Here is a 22,142-nt window from a genome sequence, read left to right on the forward strand (position 1 = left end):
GTAAATGATATAAATAACTAAATAAAAGTGTAACTCTGCATGATGTGGAAATCCCTACAATCAAGCGGCTGAAGGGATGGATCAGCTCATGGGAAAACAGCGGCAAAATTTTCTCACCGCCCATGTCAACACTAATGCGCATCTGTATCTTTGTGAAGTGTTTTTTAAATCTTTATGTACCCGCCTCAGTCCTGTCAGGACAAAAACAAAAGCTCTTTCACATCCAAAGACACTTCAGCCATGGACAGAAGTGTCATTTCAAATATTTATAGACTCATTCTTGTAGACAGCGATGGCCGTGCTGCCGTTAGGCTCTCATCGCGCTCCGGTGATCCTACACAGCTCAGACATTAAATACAACACACAGGTCTTCCATACCACTGTTTTCTAAATGAAGCCATCGATTGCCAGCATCGATATGTCTAATGACCGAAGACAGTGAAGCGGAGCTGAAACGCCAGGCTCGTCTGGACTGAAGATGCAGATGTTGTCTCATTAGGTCAATGAGTGAGTAAACAAGGGCTGTTAGTTGCACAATAACTTCCACCACAGGTGCAGAAACACACAAACAAGAGTATAGAGCGCACTCTCTGACGACTTCATTAATGAGAAGAGGGCGGAATCGTGACCTTTGCATCATCAACATGGAAAACAATCTGCTGGTGTGGAATCAATCACAAGTGACACGGAGCACAGCAGCAGTGTAATTAAAGAGGCCTGATTGCTTGTAAAGAGTCTCCATCACTCTGTAGAGTAGATGGAGACGAGCGCACGCCTGGGAAATATATTCATAGACTGGTTATAATATCCAACCGCATATACACTGAAAAAATGAACTGAAATGGCATCAGAGAGAGAGAGAGAGATTTGAAAACAAACAAAAAAAACTATTAGCTCGACACATGATTTGAGGAATAACTCATGTCTGGAGCACAAAAATGTGTTAAACGCCAAGGTTTCATATTTAAGGCTAGATAGCTTGTCAAGTCCCTAAGCCTCATTCTGAACACTAGTAACAGTGATGCTTACCCCTTAGCAAACACCAAAAGTGCTCTGTTAGTCCGTTTTCATTATCCACGTCTCCCTAAGCTTAAACATGGTTATAAAAACACAGCCCTGGGCTCAGTGTCCCCTGGTTCTGCACACATGACCTGCATTATGAGTCCAATGCTTCATTTCTTTTAGTATGTGACACTGGCCTCGTGGCTTGAGCTACTGCATGCATTAAAATGAGAGAGGTTTGCATCAGCTGTGGCAGCCTGTCGATAACATTTCCACATCCGATGGGAAGTGGATGCAAGCTTCATAATGAGAGCAGAACGATATCAATTAGACAGCTGAAGCTGTCATTATTCATTGTGCAATCATTATTTTCATATAGAAATGGCCTGTAAAAACCAAGCTGAACAAATTAAGTCAGATCTGACTAAACAAATCTCTCATATATGTGTATAGATAAATATATGGAAACCAGCACATACAGTGATGATTACATTAAGGCATTAAAGCATGTAGCTTTAATTCAAATTTAATTTATCATTAAAGCATATCGTTGTAATGCGACATTAAAAGTGCACCTGGCATTTTTTGCTACTACAAAATCCATTCATTGTGCTCGCCACACTGACCTCGGTCCTTCATTCAGTAAAACACACTGCAAAACAAGCACAAAGATGATGCTGCATACAGAGTAAACATTAAACAAATACACGTGTTTAAACAAATTAAAACATATCAAAAAGCAAATGTTCTTCCGTTATATGATGATAAAATGTTACTTTATTCATATACAATGAATGACTGAGACTTCACAAGGTGTGTGTGATGCAAAATTATGTTCATTATGTCAAGCACATTCTATCAGACGTGGTGGAAGTTTTCTCATATAGAAGCAGAGGGTTGCATTCATTCCCCTGGTGCACTTTTCTAAGCGCACATTCACAGAGACATTAAAATCCTGTGTCACTCACAATGGCTTTCTTACAGTTCAGAGTAAATTTCATTCTCCTCTATATTGTAGATTTAATAGCAGCTCTGCTCTGAGTGTGTTATTTCTTTTTGTATTATATAGTCGGTCGTATTGTGGATTTTCCTGCTCATTTGAAACAATAAAAGTTTAATGTGCAGTGTAGAGATAATCTAATGTTAGCATTGCAGCTCCATCTGCAACTAAGCTGCACAAACATCAGTTTATTAACATATTAACGCTCACATTTACATATCATTGCCTATATGAAAACAAAAAAAGGTTAAGGTTGTAAACCTTGAAACAGACTGTAATACAACTATTTCCATCGGAGAAATCAATAAGAATAGACGTCTTGTATTTTAACAGGAAGCGATAGTTTGAATTTAAAAATGTCTTGATGAATTTTGTTTCATACAAACACCCCTCTGTTCTCAAGATGTTAACTGATGGACTGGAGTGCTGTGGATTATTGTGATGCATTTATCAGCTGTTTGGACTCTCATTCTGACGGCACCCATTCACTGCAGAGCATCGTTTTGCGAGCAAGTGATGGAATGCTACATTTCTCCAAATCAGATGAAGAAACAAACTCATCTACATATTGCATGGTGTCATGGTGAACTATTCCTTTAAAATCAGCTGACATGCGCCTCGGCAGATGGCTGTGTTCTCTGAATTCTAATGTTGCAGCTCAAGGTGGATGTTCAGGCTCTGTTGACCGACACGGTCATGGTCACTTTGTTAGTCTGACCCTGGTTTGTCTGGGCTCATTTTGTTGGGAGAGGTTGTAGGATTGTAGCAGTCTCTCATGAGCAGTGACGCACTCAGGTAGACAAGATCTTCTCTGCGTCATGCGCTCTGTGCTGCCCTCAAATTAGTGCAGTGACTCACGACACACACTGAGCTTCCTCTCCATCTGACCAGTCTGTGTGTGTGTGTGTGTCGACAGGCAGCTCCAGGCTGACAACAGATTGGTTCCCTATTGTTGTTACAACATCCCCCCGGCATACTGATACAAATGCAGAAATCCGCTCACATTATTTTTTTAAACACTAATACTAGTTATTGTTATTTTTATTAAGGGTTTGACAACCAATACAGAAATGGTTTTTGTAACACTTTACAAAAATGGTTAATTCATTATCATTTATAATGTATGTATGCATGTATCATTATTTAAAAATAAACAAAAAAATGTATAGCACTTGTTAAGCTACATTAACTTCATTTAAAAAAACAATTATATTGTTCATTGTTAATTTATCTTCATTAATAATATATGAAGTTATACTGAATTACACAAAATAGTGCTAGCATATAAACCAATTAAAATTAACTAAGATTAATAAATTGTGTAAAGGTATTGCTCATTGTTTAGCTACTGCATTAATGGTTAAAAACAGGTCAACATAATATATATATATATATATATATATATATATATATATATATATATATATATATATGTATTTTTTTTTTTTTTTTATCAATGGACCAATCGGATGAATCTGGAAGAGGGTCAGATATCTCAAATCAACTGAATTTTAGAGTTGCAACTTTACCAAACAAGTAAGAAAATCTAACACAACTGTGTGGAATGAGAGTTAATGTACCCATAAACATGCCTTCTGTTAAATTATGTTGATATCCGTCTAGCTGTTTTTCACACAAGAAGAGTGTGTTCTGTGTGAACATGCCACATGTGGCCTCTTATGAGACAGGAGAGAGGAAAGAAAGGTTCAATGAAGTCAGACACTGGAAACGGTCCAAATGTCACCCAGACATCTGTCTGGAGGCTTACAGCGGGAACACACTTTATTTGCATTGACTGCTCAAGCTGTGGCACCTGACAGCCTTACAGAGATGTGACACTTCCTGTCCATACAAAGCAACACGCTTAAGCTTCGCACAGACCGTTTCGCTTTTGTTGCATTTTCCTTTTAAAGGAATAGTTCAGACTAAAATGAACATTTGCAGATAATGTACTTACCCTCAGGCCCTCAAGATGTACAGTAGATGAGCTCATGGATGCACTGCAGTGAATGGGTGCCGTCAAAATGAGAATCAAAACTGCTGATAAAAACATCAAAAGTAGTCCACCACAAACTCCAGTGCATTAATTAATGCTTGTAATAAAAAAAAAAACATTTCTTCTTGTTAAATACAAATACAAGTTCATAGTCCATAATAACACTTCCTCCAGGGAAAATGTCCATCCTCTTTCATATTCTTTCATATCAAAATCCACCAACATATTTGTTTAGAAATATTTTGGACTGTTTTCTCTGAATAATCTGTGCATATTTTCCCTCCTGATTCAGACAAGACAACATTTTCATTGCCGAAAGCAATACAATGGATAGAGGACTCTTACAAACGCACAGCTTTTCATTTCACAAGACATTAATAGCTGGACTGGGGTGATATGGATTACTTGTGGATTATTGTGATGTTCTTATCAGCTGTTTGGACTCTCATTCTGACGGCACCCATTCACTGCAGAGCATCCAAATGGTGAGCAATTTATGTGATGCTACATTTCCCCAAATCTGATGAAGAAACGAACTCATCTACATCTTAGACTGCTTGAAACTGAGTACATTTTCAACCAATATTCATTAAAAACGAACAACCTTTTTAAATATGAATCGGTGAACACAGCAAAATGGACGGAATAATAGATTGAACACAAGCAAATCTTACCAGTGCACTTTTTAAGGCTTCCTGGCCGCTTGCCATGCATCCCCAGCTTGCATCCAAAGTTCTCCTCCCAGAACTCAGCGAACCACACGTTTCTTCTGTTGTTGGAGAGCGAGCGGCTCCGGAAGTAGCGATCGAACGCTGAGGAGAGAGAGGTGAAGAAAACAAGACGATAAGCATCTGAAAGAATGACACACATTTGCAGAGCATGCGCAAATCCTCGCCGGGATTCCTGTCTGGATGTCTGCATCTAATCCCTGTCCCCACAGACACAATTATACAATGTGTTCTGACAAAAGTGCTCTAATTGGTGGGTCTATTCCCGAACTGGTGCCTGCAGGCCTGAGTGCCGGCGCTGGAGGGACAGCGCTATGATTACTTGAGTGCAGACAACGACCAGGAGGAGGCTCGGATGGATACGGTATTAAGTGTCAGACCATGATGCTAATTGTTCGCAATGCTTGTGTGACACCATTGGAGAGCAGGAAAAAATATCTCCACTAAGTCCGAGTGATGCAATCTAGAGAAGATGAGATGCACACTAACTAAACTCCTTAACTGCAATGCAAGTAAATCAGTTCTCTATGATTGTTGACTTCTGAACAGGAAAGTAAATGAACTTCATGTAATAGTGGACTAATAGCAGGAATTTATATATAGAGAGCCACTTTTTGATATTGAGATGACTAAGATTTTTGTCAAGTAGACATGAACTGACCAAGGAATAAAATAAAATAAAGTTTTTCATAACTAAGAAGAAATATGCAATATTGAAATTTGTATGTCTTGCCATAACTTAAGGCTTTATTTCTTATAGTTTGGTGATCATTGAAACTGGTTCTAAATAGTAATCATTTTGTTTATTTCTGTTCCTAAAACGTAATATTTTTGAACAATTGTCACATATGCACTACAGTTTAAAAGTTTGGGCATTTATAAGGTTAAACAATATTTATGTTTTAAATAATGCAGTTCTTTTGAACTGAAAAAAAAAAAGTACCACGGTTTTCACAAGAAAATAGTAAGCAGCACAACTATTTTCAAAACTGTTAATAAGCAATGTTTGCTGAGCAGCAAATCTGCATATTAGAATGATTTCTGAAGGATCATGTGACACTGAAGACTGGAGTAATGATGCTGAAATTCAGCTTTGCATCTCAGGAATAAATTAAATTTTAAGCATATCCAAATTGGAAATATTTATTTTAAATTTCAATAATATTTCAAAGTTTTTCATGTTTTTCCTGTATTTTTGAGCAAATAAATGCAGCCTTGGGGAGTGCTTTAGTCAGTTACAGTTACATTTTCAGATGTACATACCCTCCACCGTGGCACGTTTGGGCAGGATGGTAATGGCTCCTTCTGCCACTCTCTCCTGCTGAATGACCGGTGAGATCTTGGAGCCCCAGCTGTCAGACCCCACCCACAGGAAGTGACCCGTCTGGTCGCTCCTCTTGGCAGCTTCCAGCACTCGTCTGCAGACATAAACAATGATACATCAGCTTCAAACAACAGAACACACCGCCAGCACATCCACGCCTGACGCCGCGCTGTATCTTATCTGCGGTTCAGATAAATGTACGTCAGGAGCTGCTGACATCTGTTTAACTGATATTCAAATAAAGACGCTCTCGATCCTCACTCATGGCTGAGACTCTGATGGGCCCTGGAGATCTAAAGCTGGGATTTCAATGGCCAGCCTCGAGAAGGTCCTGTCCAGCTGTCCACTTCTCACTCATGTATTGTGTATATATTTTATTGAGAGGGATTTGAGAGAGAGGACAGGAGCGCTGTCAAGCTGCTAGCACATTCTGTCACTGTCAAACATGACGAGAGAAGCTACTGGAAAGAGCGAAAGTAACTGAGGATTAGGACTTACCATATTGTCACTGAAGGCCACATCCAAAACATGAAACTGTGGAAACCATGTTTAAAGGAAAGGTCTGATGTAGCATCAAAGTAAACGCTTATCATCTATTAAATAAAAATCTACATATAATATAAAAAAGAGAGATTTTTTGTTTGTTTGCTTGTTTGTTTGAATATATACAAAACATTTTTAACCCAAAGGTCTTTTTTTTTGTAGTCAGATCAATTATTCAAGAAAGACATTCAGCTGATAATTTGTAAAAAATAATAATAATAATAATAATAATAATAATAATAATTGTAGTTATTCTCCTATTTTTTTTTACCTATTTTTATTTTATTTTATTTTTTATTGTAGTTAAACCTAATTGTTAGTTTAGGTTATATTATTACAAAATATTTGATCAATTATTTGATAAGTTGGATCAGTTAATTGAGATACTATTGTTTACACATGCATTGTATTAGTTTAATTAATAATTAAGTAATTCAATAGTTACAAATGTAATTCATTGAATTAGCATTTTCAGTTATTATTTTAATTTTAGTTAAAGTTTTAGTATTTTTGTCGCTGTAATTTTTACTAGTTTTTTAGTATGTCTTTTTAGTTTTAATTCATTTTCCATTTCAGTTTTAGTTATTTTAGAAAAATGTTATTACAGATAACAAAAAAATACACTTAAACTGGCCCTTTTTTATGTACATTGCAAAAAAATTGATTAAAAACTAATTAAAATAATATTTTATATGCTTGGAAAAAAACATTTGACAACTCAAATCAATGTTATTTTAGTTTTACTGTAATATTATTATAGGCTTTATTTAAAATTAGTATTTTTTTTTTATTTTTTACTTTAGTTAAGTTTATAAATAATTCAAGTAAAATAATTATGATTAATAAAATGTCTTTAATCATGAAAAATATAGTTTTTGAATTCACAGAGGGAACTAGTTATTCTGCCCTTAGTCAATCTGTTAATAAGCCCTCACCATTGATTTACTTCTTAACTATAAAAGTCTACATAACACGAGAATGAGGTCAATTTAGCATTTTCTTCCGGGGTCTATAAATAAATACTGTACTGCTCAACAGCTGTTATATCAACAAACATATGTAAAGATGGCAGGAAAGCCAATGTTTTCGAGTCTGTTCAGAGCCAAATCTCAGAGCACAGAGCATCACCTTAGGGACTCGCTCAGGAAAGACCAGCGCAAGTTTGAAGACGCGGAGGAAATTAAAGCATCCCTCCCTCCAGGCTCTTTACATCCTCACCAGCATTTTTAATTAGTTTCCTTCTGTATGAAGGTGCAGTAAAGTTGGACGATATACAGGTGGCAACAGAGATAAAGGCGGGAGCTGAGCAAAGGCTGCTGGGAGGGATGGTACTTTAGGAGAAATGTGTTAATGAGTCTGTTGTAGCTGTTCCTCCCCTCTTCCACGCTCTATATCACTGGCTGTGTGCAGAATAGCATGCTGCTATATTAATATGCCTGCTTTTTTTTTTTTTTTTTTTTTTTTTTTAAGTAAACTTTCTGCATTCCACAGTGCAATGCAAGTGAGTCAGGGTTATACTTAAAGGGTTTACCCGATTCTAGATGTATTCTGACTTTCCTCTTTCAGAATAATCCAATCGAAGTTATACAAAAAAATGTCCTTGCTCTTCCAAGCCTTTCAATGGGGTAAGCGGGTGTTTGTTGTCAGCAGTTCAGAAGACATGAAATAAAGTGAGCACATCCGATAAAATATCCCTCACATGGCTCCGGGGGGTGAATAAAAGCCCCCTGTAGCGAATCCATGCATTTTTGTAAGATAAATATCCAGATTTCAAACGTAATAAACACCTTTTTGTTCGCTTCTGCTGACTGTGGGGAACCTGAAGACGTGAGAAATGCACTGCAAATAAAAATCTTTATTTGTTTGCGTTGTGAGCATTTGCAGCACCTGCTGTCAAACTGATGAAGATGTTTTCTTGGTTTGCTGGTGCTTTTTCTGGTGTTTTCTGGAACTGCAGCGGCCACCGTAGATTCAGCTGCTTTAGTTGTTATGTTTAAAGATCAGTAGGCAGTTTAAAGTATACCATATTAAACAGTGTTCATTATGCAAGTATTATATTCTGAACACAGCCAGCTTCCTTTCTACTTCCTCTTTCCTTTCTTCCTCAAGGCAGTGATAAAAGGTTTCTCAGCTAGATCTTTAATAGAGCAGTGAACAGTTAGATAGGAAATGTCTTTCAAGAACAGAAATGCGAGACCTGATATCGTCCTCGTTTGCGAACATGATGACGGCCCGGGCGCTCGAGGTCTCCAGGAGGCGGCTGATGATCTTGTCGAATTCCCCAGGCCTCGGCTCCCGAGGGATCTTCAGAGACTGTGCGATACACACGCCACCTAGACAGAGACGGAGACGGAGAATTAGGCTTTGTTCAGTCTGCACACAAAATCACATTTGTTTTCCAAATCCAGCCATTTACAAGTGATGAGGTCGGGACTGTTTATTCAGACGGTGTAGTCTAAAACATGCATAGCTACAGTACACTGTTTGCCAGAACAAAGACAGATGATAACAAAAGAATTTTAGCAATAATGTACATTAACCTTTTTTTGTGTGTGTGTGGGGGGGGGGGAGGTATAATGATAATACATACAATAAAACAAAATTGCCTTTTTTAAAATAAAGTATTCATTTATTGGACAAGGATGCATTCATCTGATCAAAAAATTACATTGAAGACATTTTTAATGTAAAAAAAGATTTATTTTTCTGTAAATTATGTTGTTTTTAAATTTTGAATTATCAAAGTGTCCTGAAAAAGCAACATCCTCTTAATAATAAATGCAAATAAGCATATTTAAATATTATTATTGATGTTATTGTACATTAAATCTTTCAACATTATTATAAATTACAGTTGTATTTATTTTATAATATTATAAACAAAAAAAATATATACATTTTCATAATAACAATCCTATGAATTTACGTATGTGTGTGTGTGTATATATACGTGTGTGTGTGTGTGTATTGTTTTTTATTTTTTTTGTCTTTTATTTATTTATTTTATTATTATTATTATTATTACATTTATCAAAATGGCAGCAAAGTAATGGCTGCTGAAAATCCAGCTCTGCATGAAAGGGAAAAAAAATAATTGTACAACAAATTCAAATTGAAAACAGTTATTTTAAATTGTTCAAATATTTCTTAAAATTGTACAGTTTTTACTGTGTTTTTAATCAAATAAATACAGACTTGGTGGGCAGAAGAGGCTTCTTTCGACCTGAAATCTATGAATGGCAGTACATTTTAATCTGGGTTAAGGTTAACCAATAAAACCCACACATATAATACATTTAAAAAGTAAAATAATCAGAAAACAAGCAAAAAATTAGAGTAGCAATATCAATAACAAATTTCATATAATTAAGAAAAAATACACAAGCAATGGTATTTCTGCTGCCTGTTTGAAGGTCTTGTAGTTAGTCTGTCAAAATGACTTGAACATTTACAACCCATTGCTGTTGTGGACATAAAAGAAGTACTTTCCATCAAGCTCCATCATTCAAATCTTGTCTCCAGGTGCTTGACATCATTTATTCAAACCTAACACGACAGACTTACAAAAATCAGGGCTTGACAGGCCATATTGAGGTAGACAGGGTCAGATTTCATATTTAATGTAAGCTGTAATATCTAAGCCTATGTCCCTTCAAGAGCTCGATTATACCATTAACGTCCTGAACGGGGGTGACTGATGGACTTCCTCCTGTAATCTCCTCCTGTTACAGTCCATTTAATGAGTGCCGGCGTTTTCCTCAGCGAGCCGTGTCGCTGTATGCCAAACCAGTGCGGCTTCTTATATGTTCTGTCACAATGACAAATACTAATTAGCCTTAATTAATGCCTCTCACAATGGTAATCACCAATCTGTTGCGTTCATGCCCTCCTCCGATCCAAGATGATTGTGAGTTTATGGAGTGCGATATTTGCTTGAAGCTACACTACGGAGGAAACAGTTATTTAGCCCGTTAGCTGCCATTTCCAAACATGAAGAAGAGCCTTTTCTGTGACGTTTTTGGCCACAAATGGACTGGTATTTGTTCAAATGTATGCTACAGTACATTAAAGCCAGGCTGTGATGCTAGGACAAATTTTAGCAAAGATGCATTAAATTGTTTAAAAGTGAGAGTAAAGACAGCATTGGAATGATTTCTGAAGGATCATGTGCCACTTAACACTTGAGTAATGATGCTGAAAATTCTGCTTTTCATCACAGGAATAAATTACATTTTATAATATATTCATATAGAAAATATTTCACAATGTTACTGTTTTTTTTTTCTTATTAATGATGATTATTTTAATTTTGTAAGCTCATTTCCTAGATTATGTATATTATGTTTCTTGCGATTCTAAGAAGAAAAAAAGTTGGAATTATGAGATATGGGAGTTGTGAGTTTTTGATCAAATAAATGCATCTTTAGTAAGCATAACTTACATTTAAAAAAACATTTAAAAAAATGACAACCGCCTTGAACTGTAGAGTATGTAACATAGTAATATTTGTAAAATACACACCCATCAAATTATATTTACACATCTTAATTAGCCCTTAAGAAACCCATTCATCACACTATAACGCTGCCTGCTGGGAAAAGTAGCTAGCTACAAGAAAAGCTACACTGTTCTGAAAACAGCTAAGCTACTGTCACGCTACCGAACCAATGTATCGACAACACGGGGCACAGAGCAGGTCTTTCTAACTCTCACTGATGTCTTTCCAAATCTCTTTCCAAATTCAGAATGAGGCTTTTATGCACCATAAATGGGAGAACATCAAAAGGCCAATGAATTAGCATTCCACAGCTTGGTGGCTTTTCAACACACCAAATTCCTTGTGCATTCTGTGCCTTTCCATTTATTGGGCGTTCAATAGCAGAAACAGTAGTCTTTGTGCTGCGCAAGGACACATATTCAGCTTAACGTTGAGGAAGAGAAACATGGCTTTACTAAAGCTCATAAATGGATTGCATGAGCAGACATAAGCATTGCAGCATGTTGCAGGGAATGAGCTGGAAGATTTTGGGCTTGAGCACTGAGAAAAGCAGCTCCACCTTCCGGTGACTAATGCATGTGCCCTAAGTGTTAAGCTCCAGAAATTAGTCACTCACAACATAATTAATATGCATGAACGATTGCATTAAAATATACCCCGTTTATTTTTAGTTCTGTAAGAACAGAAAGAATAACTGTGAAGCCATCATGCACTCATTTAAAACCTTCAAAACAATACTTGAAGTGCACAGCGACTTCTCTAATTGTTTAAAGCAGCAGTTTGAAGTAATTCAAGCAGCTCGTCTGATAATAGAATGATCCCTCCTATATCAGGGACATGACGAGCTAATCTTTAATGATTGGATTTCACTGCTTTATGAATCATGAATTAATTAATTGTATCCAGCCTCGCATGTCGCCCCTCAAACACACACATGGGCTGGCTAATGCTGTCATTTATTTCCATTGCTGGGAAACTGAACATTTTCCCAAGATTGGGTAATTAACTTTCTGTTTGATAGCCGTTTGGTTTCGAGACTATTTACATTCTATGCAAAATAATTTTTTTTTTATAAATTTTACATCAATTTATCTTTTGAAATATAGCATTTTTGCCTGCTTTTCAACCCCTAAAATGACTCACATATAAATCAAAATGTCTAAATTGTAAATAAAGATTAACTCAATGAGTCTTACAAGAAAATACTATTAGTCTTTTTAAAAAAATATTTGAAGTATGAGATAAAGGCAGAATTATGAGAAAAATGTAACTTTGAGATGCAAAGTAAATTATGAGATAAAGTCGTAATTATGAGATCAAATAATTATGAAAAGTAGATTCTGAATTATGAGATAAATGACTAATTATTAGTAATAAGTTTGGAATTATGATATATAGTCATTATTATGAGAAATACATTTGGATTCATGAGATATAAAGTATTTTATGAAAAAGTCAGAATTATATAATAACAGAATTATGTAAAAATACATTTGGAATTATTAGATACAAATTCAACTTCAAAATTTCACATTCAATTAAATTTGTTACTTGCCTTTTTTGTGTGTGTGTGAATTATTTGTGTAATTTAATAGCAATTTCCAAGTGGGGATTTTTACAAAGTCAATTATGATAATTTTGGAAAAAAGTCATAATTATGAGAAAGATTGGAATTTTGAGATACAGTCATAAACATAACTTCTTGCTTGCAGTTTATTTGCAATTATTTGTTAAATTTACTAGCAATTTCTAAGTGAAGACAGTTTTAAAGCCATTTTGAATGTACTTTTTGGAAAATCCAGTGAATTAAATGCTCAAATACCCAAAACAGTTACACCAATATTATAAAACAGACCAAGCTCAGAAACCAGGGCAGGAAGTGTCACTAAAACTGTCAATGAAGTTGATTTATTGTCAGTCACTCTGGTGGGGATGCATATTGGGCCTTTTAAGTGAAATGCAAACAAGAAAATCACAAACATTCATTTGGGCTCGAGTCATGACACATATGCTTAATGGAGATTTGATTCATTCCACATTAGTGCCTGTGTGACAAAGCATGTTTCAGGGCGGTAATGGCAAAGAACTCAGCAGCACAATCCTTATTACTGTGGCTTATTACACCATCCATTAAGCGACAAAAGTGTGTTTCCTCGTGTAGAGAAATTTAGGACCACTGAGGTGGTGAAACCTCACCTGAATTTGTCCCCTGAGAGGTTTTCCACCCTTTCTGAAGGGCCAGATATCGTGCAAAGCCAATAACGCTCAATAAAACTCAAGCATTAGAATGGTGGTTTAAAAATGCCCAAATTTACTGCTTAATATCTCACGTGTAGTATTGTTTCCCCATGGCGCTGACCTCCTCCGCTCTCTGCATGAGGTGATTCGGTCGTCAGTTCCTCCATACATCAAATGTGGGAGCGTTTCTCACTCATGAAAGCAGCACAGAAGCTTCGGGAGCGTGTTTATTCAACATCTCCACCCACACACGCATCACAAAGGTGTTTGAATACAACCCGCATCCACCCACACGCGCGTGCCTGACGCCATGCATTTCACACCACATATTTACTGCCATACGCTGCCGCTCCACACGACCCAGTGCTGAAGAAAGTAAAAATGCATGAAGAACATGACAATCATTTTGATGCAGAATATTTCTGTACACTAATGCAGGACTATAATGGATTGAGTAAAGACCTCAGTTGTTGAGGATATTATGAGATAGAAAGACAATGATGAAAAAAGTAAGTCTGAACTATGATCTGAAAAGTTATTATTATAATAAACACATTTTAATTGAGATTTAAAGAAATTTTGATACATTTATAATTATGAAGACACAATTTTGGAATTATGAGATATAAAGTCAGAATTATGATATCTAAAGTCATAATTGTAAGAAATAATTGGAGACTTGTGAGATTTAAAGAGAATAAGGTCCCACTTTATATTAGGTGGCCTTAACTACTATGTACTTACATAAAAAATAAGTACAATGTACTTACTGTGTTCATATTGTATTGTAAAACACTTTTGCTGCTATTGAGGTATGATAGGGGTAAGGTTAGGGAGAGGGTTGGAGGTATGGGTAAGTTTAAGGGTGGGTTAAGTTGTAAAGTATGGGTCAACAGTGTAATTATAAATGTAATTATAGAAATTAAATACAGGTGTAAATACATGTTTTTTTAAATATAAGTACAATGTATAAACATGTATGTACACAATAAGTACATTGTACTAAATTATTAATTAAAATGTAAGTACATAGTAGTAAAGGCCACTTAATATAAAGTGGGTTCGAGAATAATAAGAAATAAATGATGAGATATCAAATCATAATTTTGAGATTATATCAGTTATGAGAAATAGAATTATGAGATATATAGTAGTCATAATCGCGAGAAGAAAAAATCTGAATTATGAATTACAAAATTAATTATGAAAAATAAAATAAGAATAATAAAATATAAAGTTACAATTATGAAAAACAAACTGCCCTGTTTGATAGATGTAAAAAAAAAAAAAAAACTGCTTGTATACCAACAAAATGAACCAAACTTTGGCATCAAACACACTTGATCTGGAGTCTTTGCATCAGTATGAGTTAGAGTGCCATTCCCTTCGCCCATAAAATACTCTCATTGCTTCTTTCAACACTCCATCGTGGCTTTAAAAAAAGACAAGTTTGTGTTTTGCAGCCCAGAGGCACATTGGAAATGGTGCCTCAGAATGGGGCATCTGGTAGAAATGAGCCTTAGACAACAGAAAAGGACATACAGCTCTTCACTCGGGCTTGGTGGACCATGCCTAATTGGATTCTGAGAACAGGATTTTGGTGATTCAGTACAGTAACTTCTCTCCTTACAACTCAGCTCAACTGATACTTACTCTTGTTTTTAAGGGAAAAGTATTGAGGTAATGCTGAGGTCATGCTTACTGAGTCGCAGCGGTAACTGATACACCCACCAGAGGCTTCATCTATAGCACGGATCAATTGCCTTCAGGCTTTTAGGGAGTTACACTGGAATCTGAAGCGAGAGAAGTGACCGACAGTGGATTCCCAGTCATTACGGTCTCAGGGTCAGATGTCTACCCTAAATCCCAGTAATAAATCCGTTTGTCCCATCTGCTTTGTTCTAGACATCGTCCTTTTCTCTCAAGTGTTGTGCACACATATCAGTGTGTCTGAGGGATTGGTTTTGTCTTAGGAGTTCGACAGACTGTTTCTGACTCGCTGTATGAAAGCTAACCTGTGATGTGCCGCTCTCACAGAAAAATCTCATTTCCTTGCGTGAATCCTAATCAAGTGTCCAACTATTAAAGCAGGCTTAGACTTGTCTGCAAAAACAAATAGGAAACAAACAGACAGAAAGATAATATAAGCGCCCAACTAGACTAGTTCATTTAATGACATCTGGGGTGTTCAAACATAAAAAAGGCAGAAAAGGTATCAAAAAGTGGTCCAAATGAGTTTTCTGAAGCCATACAGCAGTTTAGCAACAGTATAAGTCCAAACAACAGTCTTGAAATTGACTCTAGCTCTTGAACAATAACTTTGCAATCATCCATTTAACTCAATATGAATCAGAAATGATCTCAAAGTCAACTCAAAGTACGGTTTCACTGAAAAGAAAGTTTATAGGTGAATAGTGACTAAAGATTTTGTTTTGCTCCTCAGACAAAGCTATCGCATGGCTTATAAAGACTTGTAGGATATTTTGATGTTGCCTTTGCATCATTTCTGAAACCTGAAAGCTTCAGATGTCTCCCTTTTGAATGACAAAGGTGAGTAAACCAAGTGAACCATTACTTTAAACACAAAAACAAATCACTAACAAGATTAATCCAATTAAATCCACTAGACAACACAAAAAAAAAATGACATTCTCTGGTCTGATTGAATAAACTAAGAACAGAAAAAATGCAACAAAACAACATCTGTATGATTTCACTCCCAAAACTGAATCACTTCACTTACAAGATATGAAAAATTCATCTCCATTATGACGGAATAACCATGCATAACCCCTGCTGGTGCACAACTGAATATAATTGAATATAAAGTGAGAATATTTCCTTTTCAGTGCATATAATGAGACTGCAGTGGTTGTGAAAGTGCCGTAACAGAAAGGAAAGAAAATGTCAGTTGATTAGCATTGAAACTAAGTTCTTCCTCTGCTATCTACAGCGCTCTCTACCATATGCTGATTTTTGGGGAGTAGATTTTGCTGCTCTGTTAGTCACACTATGCAATTCAAATATTGACATTTTTAAAGCACGTAGTATTCTGTCAGGCTTGCAGTATGAGCTCTGATGAGACTGATTAATGAAGAGAATAAGAAAGTGGGAAATTATGTTACATATCATTTAGCAGATGCATTCGCTGAGTGACTTATAATACACAAAACCTCGGAGCGATGGGTCATGATTCATTACAAGCCCTGCATTACTGTTAGCACTGGGTAATAATGTCAGTTATATATGTATAACTACCAGACAAAAGTAAGAGTTCTTTGCTAAAGGTACAATTTAAAAGCAAGCAAAAAAACAAAAAAAACATTAAGGTTTATTATTTAAGTATGCATTTTTTTTACAATTGATTTAAGTGCTCTGACTAAATAAGTGACTCAACAGAATGAAACGCTTCATTATATATTTAATAGGCCAAGAACACTGTAAAAAAAAAAAAATCACAGATTGAGGAAAAAAAAGCTTTGAGATTGAGAAAAAAAAGAGCTTTGAGGACTTTGAGGTTTCTCAATTTATGTACAAAATATGTTGCATCAACTGATCAACTTGAATTGGTCTGTACTTTCAGCAAAAAAGTTTTTTTTTTTTTTTTTTTTTTTTACTTTTGATTCCAAGTTCAATAAGCAATAAGAAAACCTATTACAAGATTTAATATTGGTCTTGGGTATCCCCAAAATGTGTCTGTGAAGTTTCAGCCCAAAATACCCAACATATCATTTTTATAACAGCTGGAAAATGTCATTTTTGGGGCGTGTCTAAACAAAAGAACTGTTTTGGAGTGTATTGCTTTAAATGCAAAATGAGCTTCATATTCGAGTCCTTTCTCCAGAAGAGGGCTTCACGTATATGTCTCTCTGCATTGCATATCTACAGCAATAAACAGCCAGTAGAAACAACATGACTGAGAGTGAGAAAACCGGTGTTTAGCTGTACATATGGGAAGCCAAAGGCACTGAAAATGGGGTGAAACAGCGCACTGTTACAGAGCTGTATTTGACAGTTCAGTCATCCTAGAGTTGGTCTGACAAAATGGAAGTTGGATTTTTTTCATCGCAATTTACTCATCTCTAAATCATCGTTTAGCGATCTGATTTCTGTCCGATGGACAGCCAAACAGGCAAAAACACAAGCTTCAGCACTACCCCGCCTGATTCGTCTGCAACACAAAGTCACAATTCACTCACAAGAGCAAATCAAAGAAGGAACCTTCAGCTCTTCACACTGCTGAGACTGAGAGTCTTGTTAGGACATAAAAAGAAAGTGACGCATTCACAGACGGCCTTCATGTGCCTTTAGATCCGTAGCCCAATTACCCTAAGGGATCTTACGAATGTGGACTGTATCAAGTAAAAAAATATGAAGAGACTGAAACACTGGAGACCATTAGGGGTTTGATCGTTAAAAGGATATAAACATAATACATAATAGAGCCGTCATGAACTATATCAGTGTGTAGAGCAAAGAAGCTTTCAGATGCAATACAAACAAAATACTTACAAAATACTACCTTGACATAGTATGTAAAATAATAAGCATTATGTAACAACAAATATTTCAAAACCTGCTCGTGTAGTTCAACTTGTACAGCATGCTATAGCAATACTAAAGTCATATTTTCAATTCTTAGGGAATGCTACACTGATAAAATGCATTGCTTGAAAACATGATGTACATAATTGTAGTTGCATGCTACTTTTTTTCATTTGACATTATAATGTTATGATTTCAATGCATGTTTAGTTCAGTGAAGGGCATCCAATTATAATCTTGAAAATACGCTGTAAGAGAACAAAACTGAAAACTGAAAAAAAGAAACTGGTCAGTTTTTGCCAAGGCATTATCTGTTAGGTTTAACCCTAAAAAATTATATGCAATTCAAAATACGGGTAAAACACCTTCAAATAGGTGCCCTATTTTTACAAACATTTCATGTAAAATTTGTGTAAAAATTTATATTTTTCATTTTAATACAATTTATTTGAAATATTACATCTTAAAGGTAACATCGACTGCGGTTTGCATCCCATTTTGCATCTATGACATACTGTACATTGTAGTGAAACAGAACATTTAGTGAGGAAAACTCAACTTTATCTGTCGCTAATTTATTGGCTTGTTTATAACCCGACTGGAGCCCTGGCCAGGGGCGTAGATTACGGGGGGGACGTGGGGGACATGTCCCCCCCACTTTTGTCATCACGGAAATTCGTCCCCCACACTTTTTCGGGCAAGTGTGTTCGTATAGAGGTTTTCAAGAGCTGGTGTGAATAAATATAGATTTAAACTCAAAGAAACAGGATAATCTGCAAATTATATGATGTTTTTTTTTCTGACTCAGAAGGCGAAATCAACATCACGGAGCGCTAAACACTCCAGCAGTGAGTGTATGTGTGTTTCATTCATACTCGAAGCCGGAGGGCGCTCTCGCGCAGAAAGCGTCCACCTATCGCTGTATGAAAACAACATACGGTTTCGGGTTTTTTTTTTTTTTAAGTCCAAAAAAATCTCCAGCAGGTGATAAATAAAGTATATATAACAATGTAGTGCTAATTGACATAGCATTTATTACAGTATAGAAACTATTCTGCCTTATTATGTGATAAAAAAGTGTTTGTAGTATATAAACAAATCAATATTTGTTATTGTCCAGCAGTTATAGATTTCTAAGTCAATTAAAAGCTAGAGATTAGAGAAAAATTAAAGTTGCCTATAGTATCCACTACCAGTGAGAAGTTTTTGAACAATAAGCTTGTTAATGTTTTTTAAAGAAGTCTCTGTAATCATGTACAAATCATTGTAAAATGATGTCTTTATCATTACTTTTTATCAATTTAAAGAATCCTTGCAAAATAAAAGTATTGATTTCTATAATTTATAAAAAATCTGAAAAAAGATCTGTGGATCCTTCCAGTTATCAAAGAATGCTGAAAAAAAATACTCATATGTATTAAATATTGATAATCAGCAAATCATCATATTATAATGATTTCTGATTAATGTGACACTGAAGACTGGAGGAATGATGCTGAAAATACACCTTTGATCAGAGGAATAAATTACCTTTAAAATTCGAATAGAAAACAGTTATTTTAAACAGTATAAATATTTCAAAATATTACTTTTTTGCTGTACTTTAGATCAAATAAATGCAGGCTTGGTGAGAAGAAGAGATTTCTTTCAAAACATTAAAAAATCTTACTTTAAAAAACAAAACTGTTGACTGGTAGGCTATATAGATTACAGAAATGTTATATCGTAAAGTTTTATGTGTCTCTGTGTGTGTGTGTAATTTCTGTCCCCCTCACTTCTGAAAAGATGGCTACGCCCCTGGCCCTGGCTAAATGCTGATTTCTGAAACAATGATTAAATAGCTACAAGGGTATTGGTTAAATGATCTATTCTTAATGACTGCAGCAGAAAAGGGAAGTCATTTCAGAGGTTGTTGAGCAAATTATTATATTTTGGCTAAAGATTCATTTAGAATTAAATGTAATTAACTCAAAACAAGCCCAGGTGCATGTATTAAGAAAGTAAATAGGGTTAATTTTGGTCATCATTACTTCATCTAATTAAGTAATGAAGGTATAAAAAATTTAAGAATTGCTATGGTCTTAAAAATAAAAGTTTGTATTGGCATCCACAAAAGTTTCTTTATTGTGGGAAAGGTTCTTTTTTTAGTTTTTAGAAAGAAACAAGGTTTTTTGTCTGTGTGGCACTGATGGTTCCATGAAGAAAATGGTTCTTCTGTGGCATCACTATGAAACAAAGCCTTTGAAACCATTATTTTTTTAAGAAAAGAGACAATTGCTTATCATCACACTGGAAATGAAAAGTCAAGAAAGCTCATTTCATTTTAGATACAGCATTAGATGCAGAGTAGTAGCAGGTCAACCAAGTATGCATATAGAAAATGAGAATGTATTATATATACTGCAGAACAGTGAGTAGCATGATAACAGCATGAACAGTCGATGGCTACTCAGGGAAATAAAACTGATAGGCCCAGAAGTGACACTTCCATGTGGAGTTAAGGGGTTTCGTAATTGATGTGACATTGAATCCCTATGGCTAAGCAGAGTTGGACTCAGAGGTCACAATCCTTGAAACTAGACCACATATGCTGCACATCTTGAGATCTGCATTTCATTTAGCTTCAAACTACCATCTGAGATGTCATGAAAGTCTGCAGTTATCGCCTGGCTTTCTATGCACCTTTTGGATGCATCAGATGCATTGTTTCAACGGCATGTTTGATAAAGTTCTGTTACAGAGAAAGTCCTGAGGTTTCCCACTGCTTTGTTTCATGGACTCTTGGCTTCTTTTCTTCTCCACTGCTTTACTGTCCACTCAACCGTGATCTCCTGTGGCTCAAGCGCTCTTGAATTTCTGCAGTATTCCCTCCCACTACCCATCTCTCTCATTGATGATGTGTAGCATACAGGCCACACATTTTATTCCAGCTCGTCTTTCCCGTCTACCTCGACGACCCGTGTGTAAGAAACATCAGTGTGTTTCACAGCAGCATACAGTATATGAAGCTCAGACAGAACAGAAGACATGCTTCACTACTTCTGTAGGTTAACCTCTGCCTGTTTCTCACAGCACAGACACCTCTAGAACCCACTGAACCTAATATTGCCACCAATCCATCATTTTCTTTCTTCTTTTGAGAACAAAACAATGCAGTGCTGTGCTCATTACATTGGAATTGTTTTATAATTTTGAAAGTGTCTTATGCTTAGTAAGGCGGTATTTATTTGATAAAGTAGTAAAAAAGGCAATATTCATCATTACTTTAGTCTTCAGTGTCACATGATCATTCAGAATTCATTCTAATAATCTAATTTGCTACTCAAACAAATGTTTTTTCTATTATTATTAATACTCAAAACAGTTGTGCTACTTAACCTTTTGGGAGATTTTTCCCCAGGTTTATACGTTTAAGTAATCTTTTCTAACATTATAAATATCACCATTCTTGTCAATTTTAGATGTCCTTAATGAAAACTTAATAAAAAAGTTAAAAAGTAAAAACCCAAAATATTTGAATGGTAGTGTATATAAAGAAAAAAGGGGGGTGTTTACAATATATTTATAAATAAACTATATAAAAGATATTTAACAATCATTTTGCCTTCAAAAGGGAGATTGGCTTTTTTTTATTATTATTTTTGCTTGGCAGAACAAATCACAGTCAGCTTTCATTGTAGCACTCAAAAAGTGTTCAAATAAACAGCTTTTGTGTTCAGCAGAACAAAGACAATAAAATCTGAATACAAATTTGGAACAACATAAAGCTAAGTTAATGATTTTTTATTAATTTCTCAATTTTTGTGTACACAATCCATTTAACTAACCCTGCTTTACCAAGGTGAACGTCTCTTCCACCAAATTAGCATTTTGAAGTCCTCAAGCTTCCGTTAATCTAGTCGTGTGAACCCTGAACCCAACATCACTACGCTGAAAACCAGCAGCCGTTCATCTCTACAGGACACACGCCGTGTTTACTTGTATCCCGAAGCACTGATCCCTGTTTGCCGGGACGTATTTGAACAAATGCCATTCTTAGTTTAGCTATGGTTATTTGTGAAGACAACATAGTGTGACGGAGAACAAGGAAAAGCAGCCCTGGCATTTGCTTTGGTTTAATAAGGTCAAACAGTGAACGGCGGATAGCGGCAGACGCTCCGACTTCCTTCCGTCCCCGTTGAGCGCCTGCATGTGAATTATTCCTTTCCTCCTGCTAATGTCCGGAGTGAAATATGACAGCTCTCAGCCGTCTGAGAGGCACCCAAGTG

At 35.8% G+C, this 22,142-nt stretch overlaps 1 protein-coding gene across 1 annotated transcript in view; it reads right to left on the minus strand.

Moving 5' to 3' along the window:
• Positions 1 to 21,907, minus strand: part of LOC113085493 (metabotropic glutamate receptor 8-like) — a 60,805-nt gene extending 38,898 nt beyond the window's left edge. The window contains exons 1-4 of the mRNA XM_026255167.1: positions 21,853 to 21,907; positions 8,791 to 8,926; positions 5,990 to 6,144; positions 4,673 to 4,810 (exon numbers count right to left, since the gene is read on the minus strand). Coding sequence (XP_026110952.1) covers positions 4,673 to 4,810; positions 5,990 to 6,144; positions 8,791 to 8,926; positions 21,853 to 21,907 — 484 coding nt within the window. The remainder of the gene's footprint in view (positions 1 to 4,672; positions 4,811 to 5,989; positions 6,145 to 8,790; positions 8,927 to 21,852) is intronic.
• Between the last annotated feature and the right edge of the window lie 235 nt (positions 21,908 to 22,142).

The sequence above is a fragment of the Carassius auratus genome, unplaced genomic scaffold (genome assembly GCF_003368295.1).
Source record: "Carassius auratus strain Wakin unplaced genomic scaffold, ASM336829v1 scaf_tig00041689, whole genome shotgun sequence".
Lineage (NCBI taxonomy): Eukaryota > Metazoa > Chordata > Actinopteri > Cypriniformes > Cyprinidae > Carassius > Carassius auratus.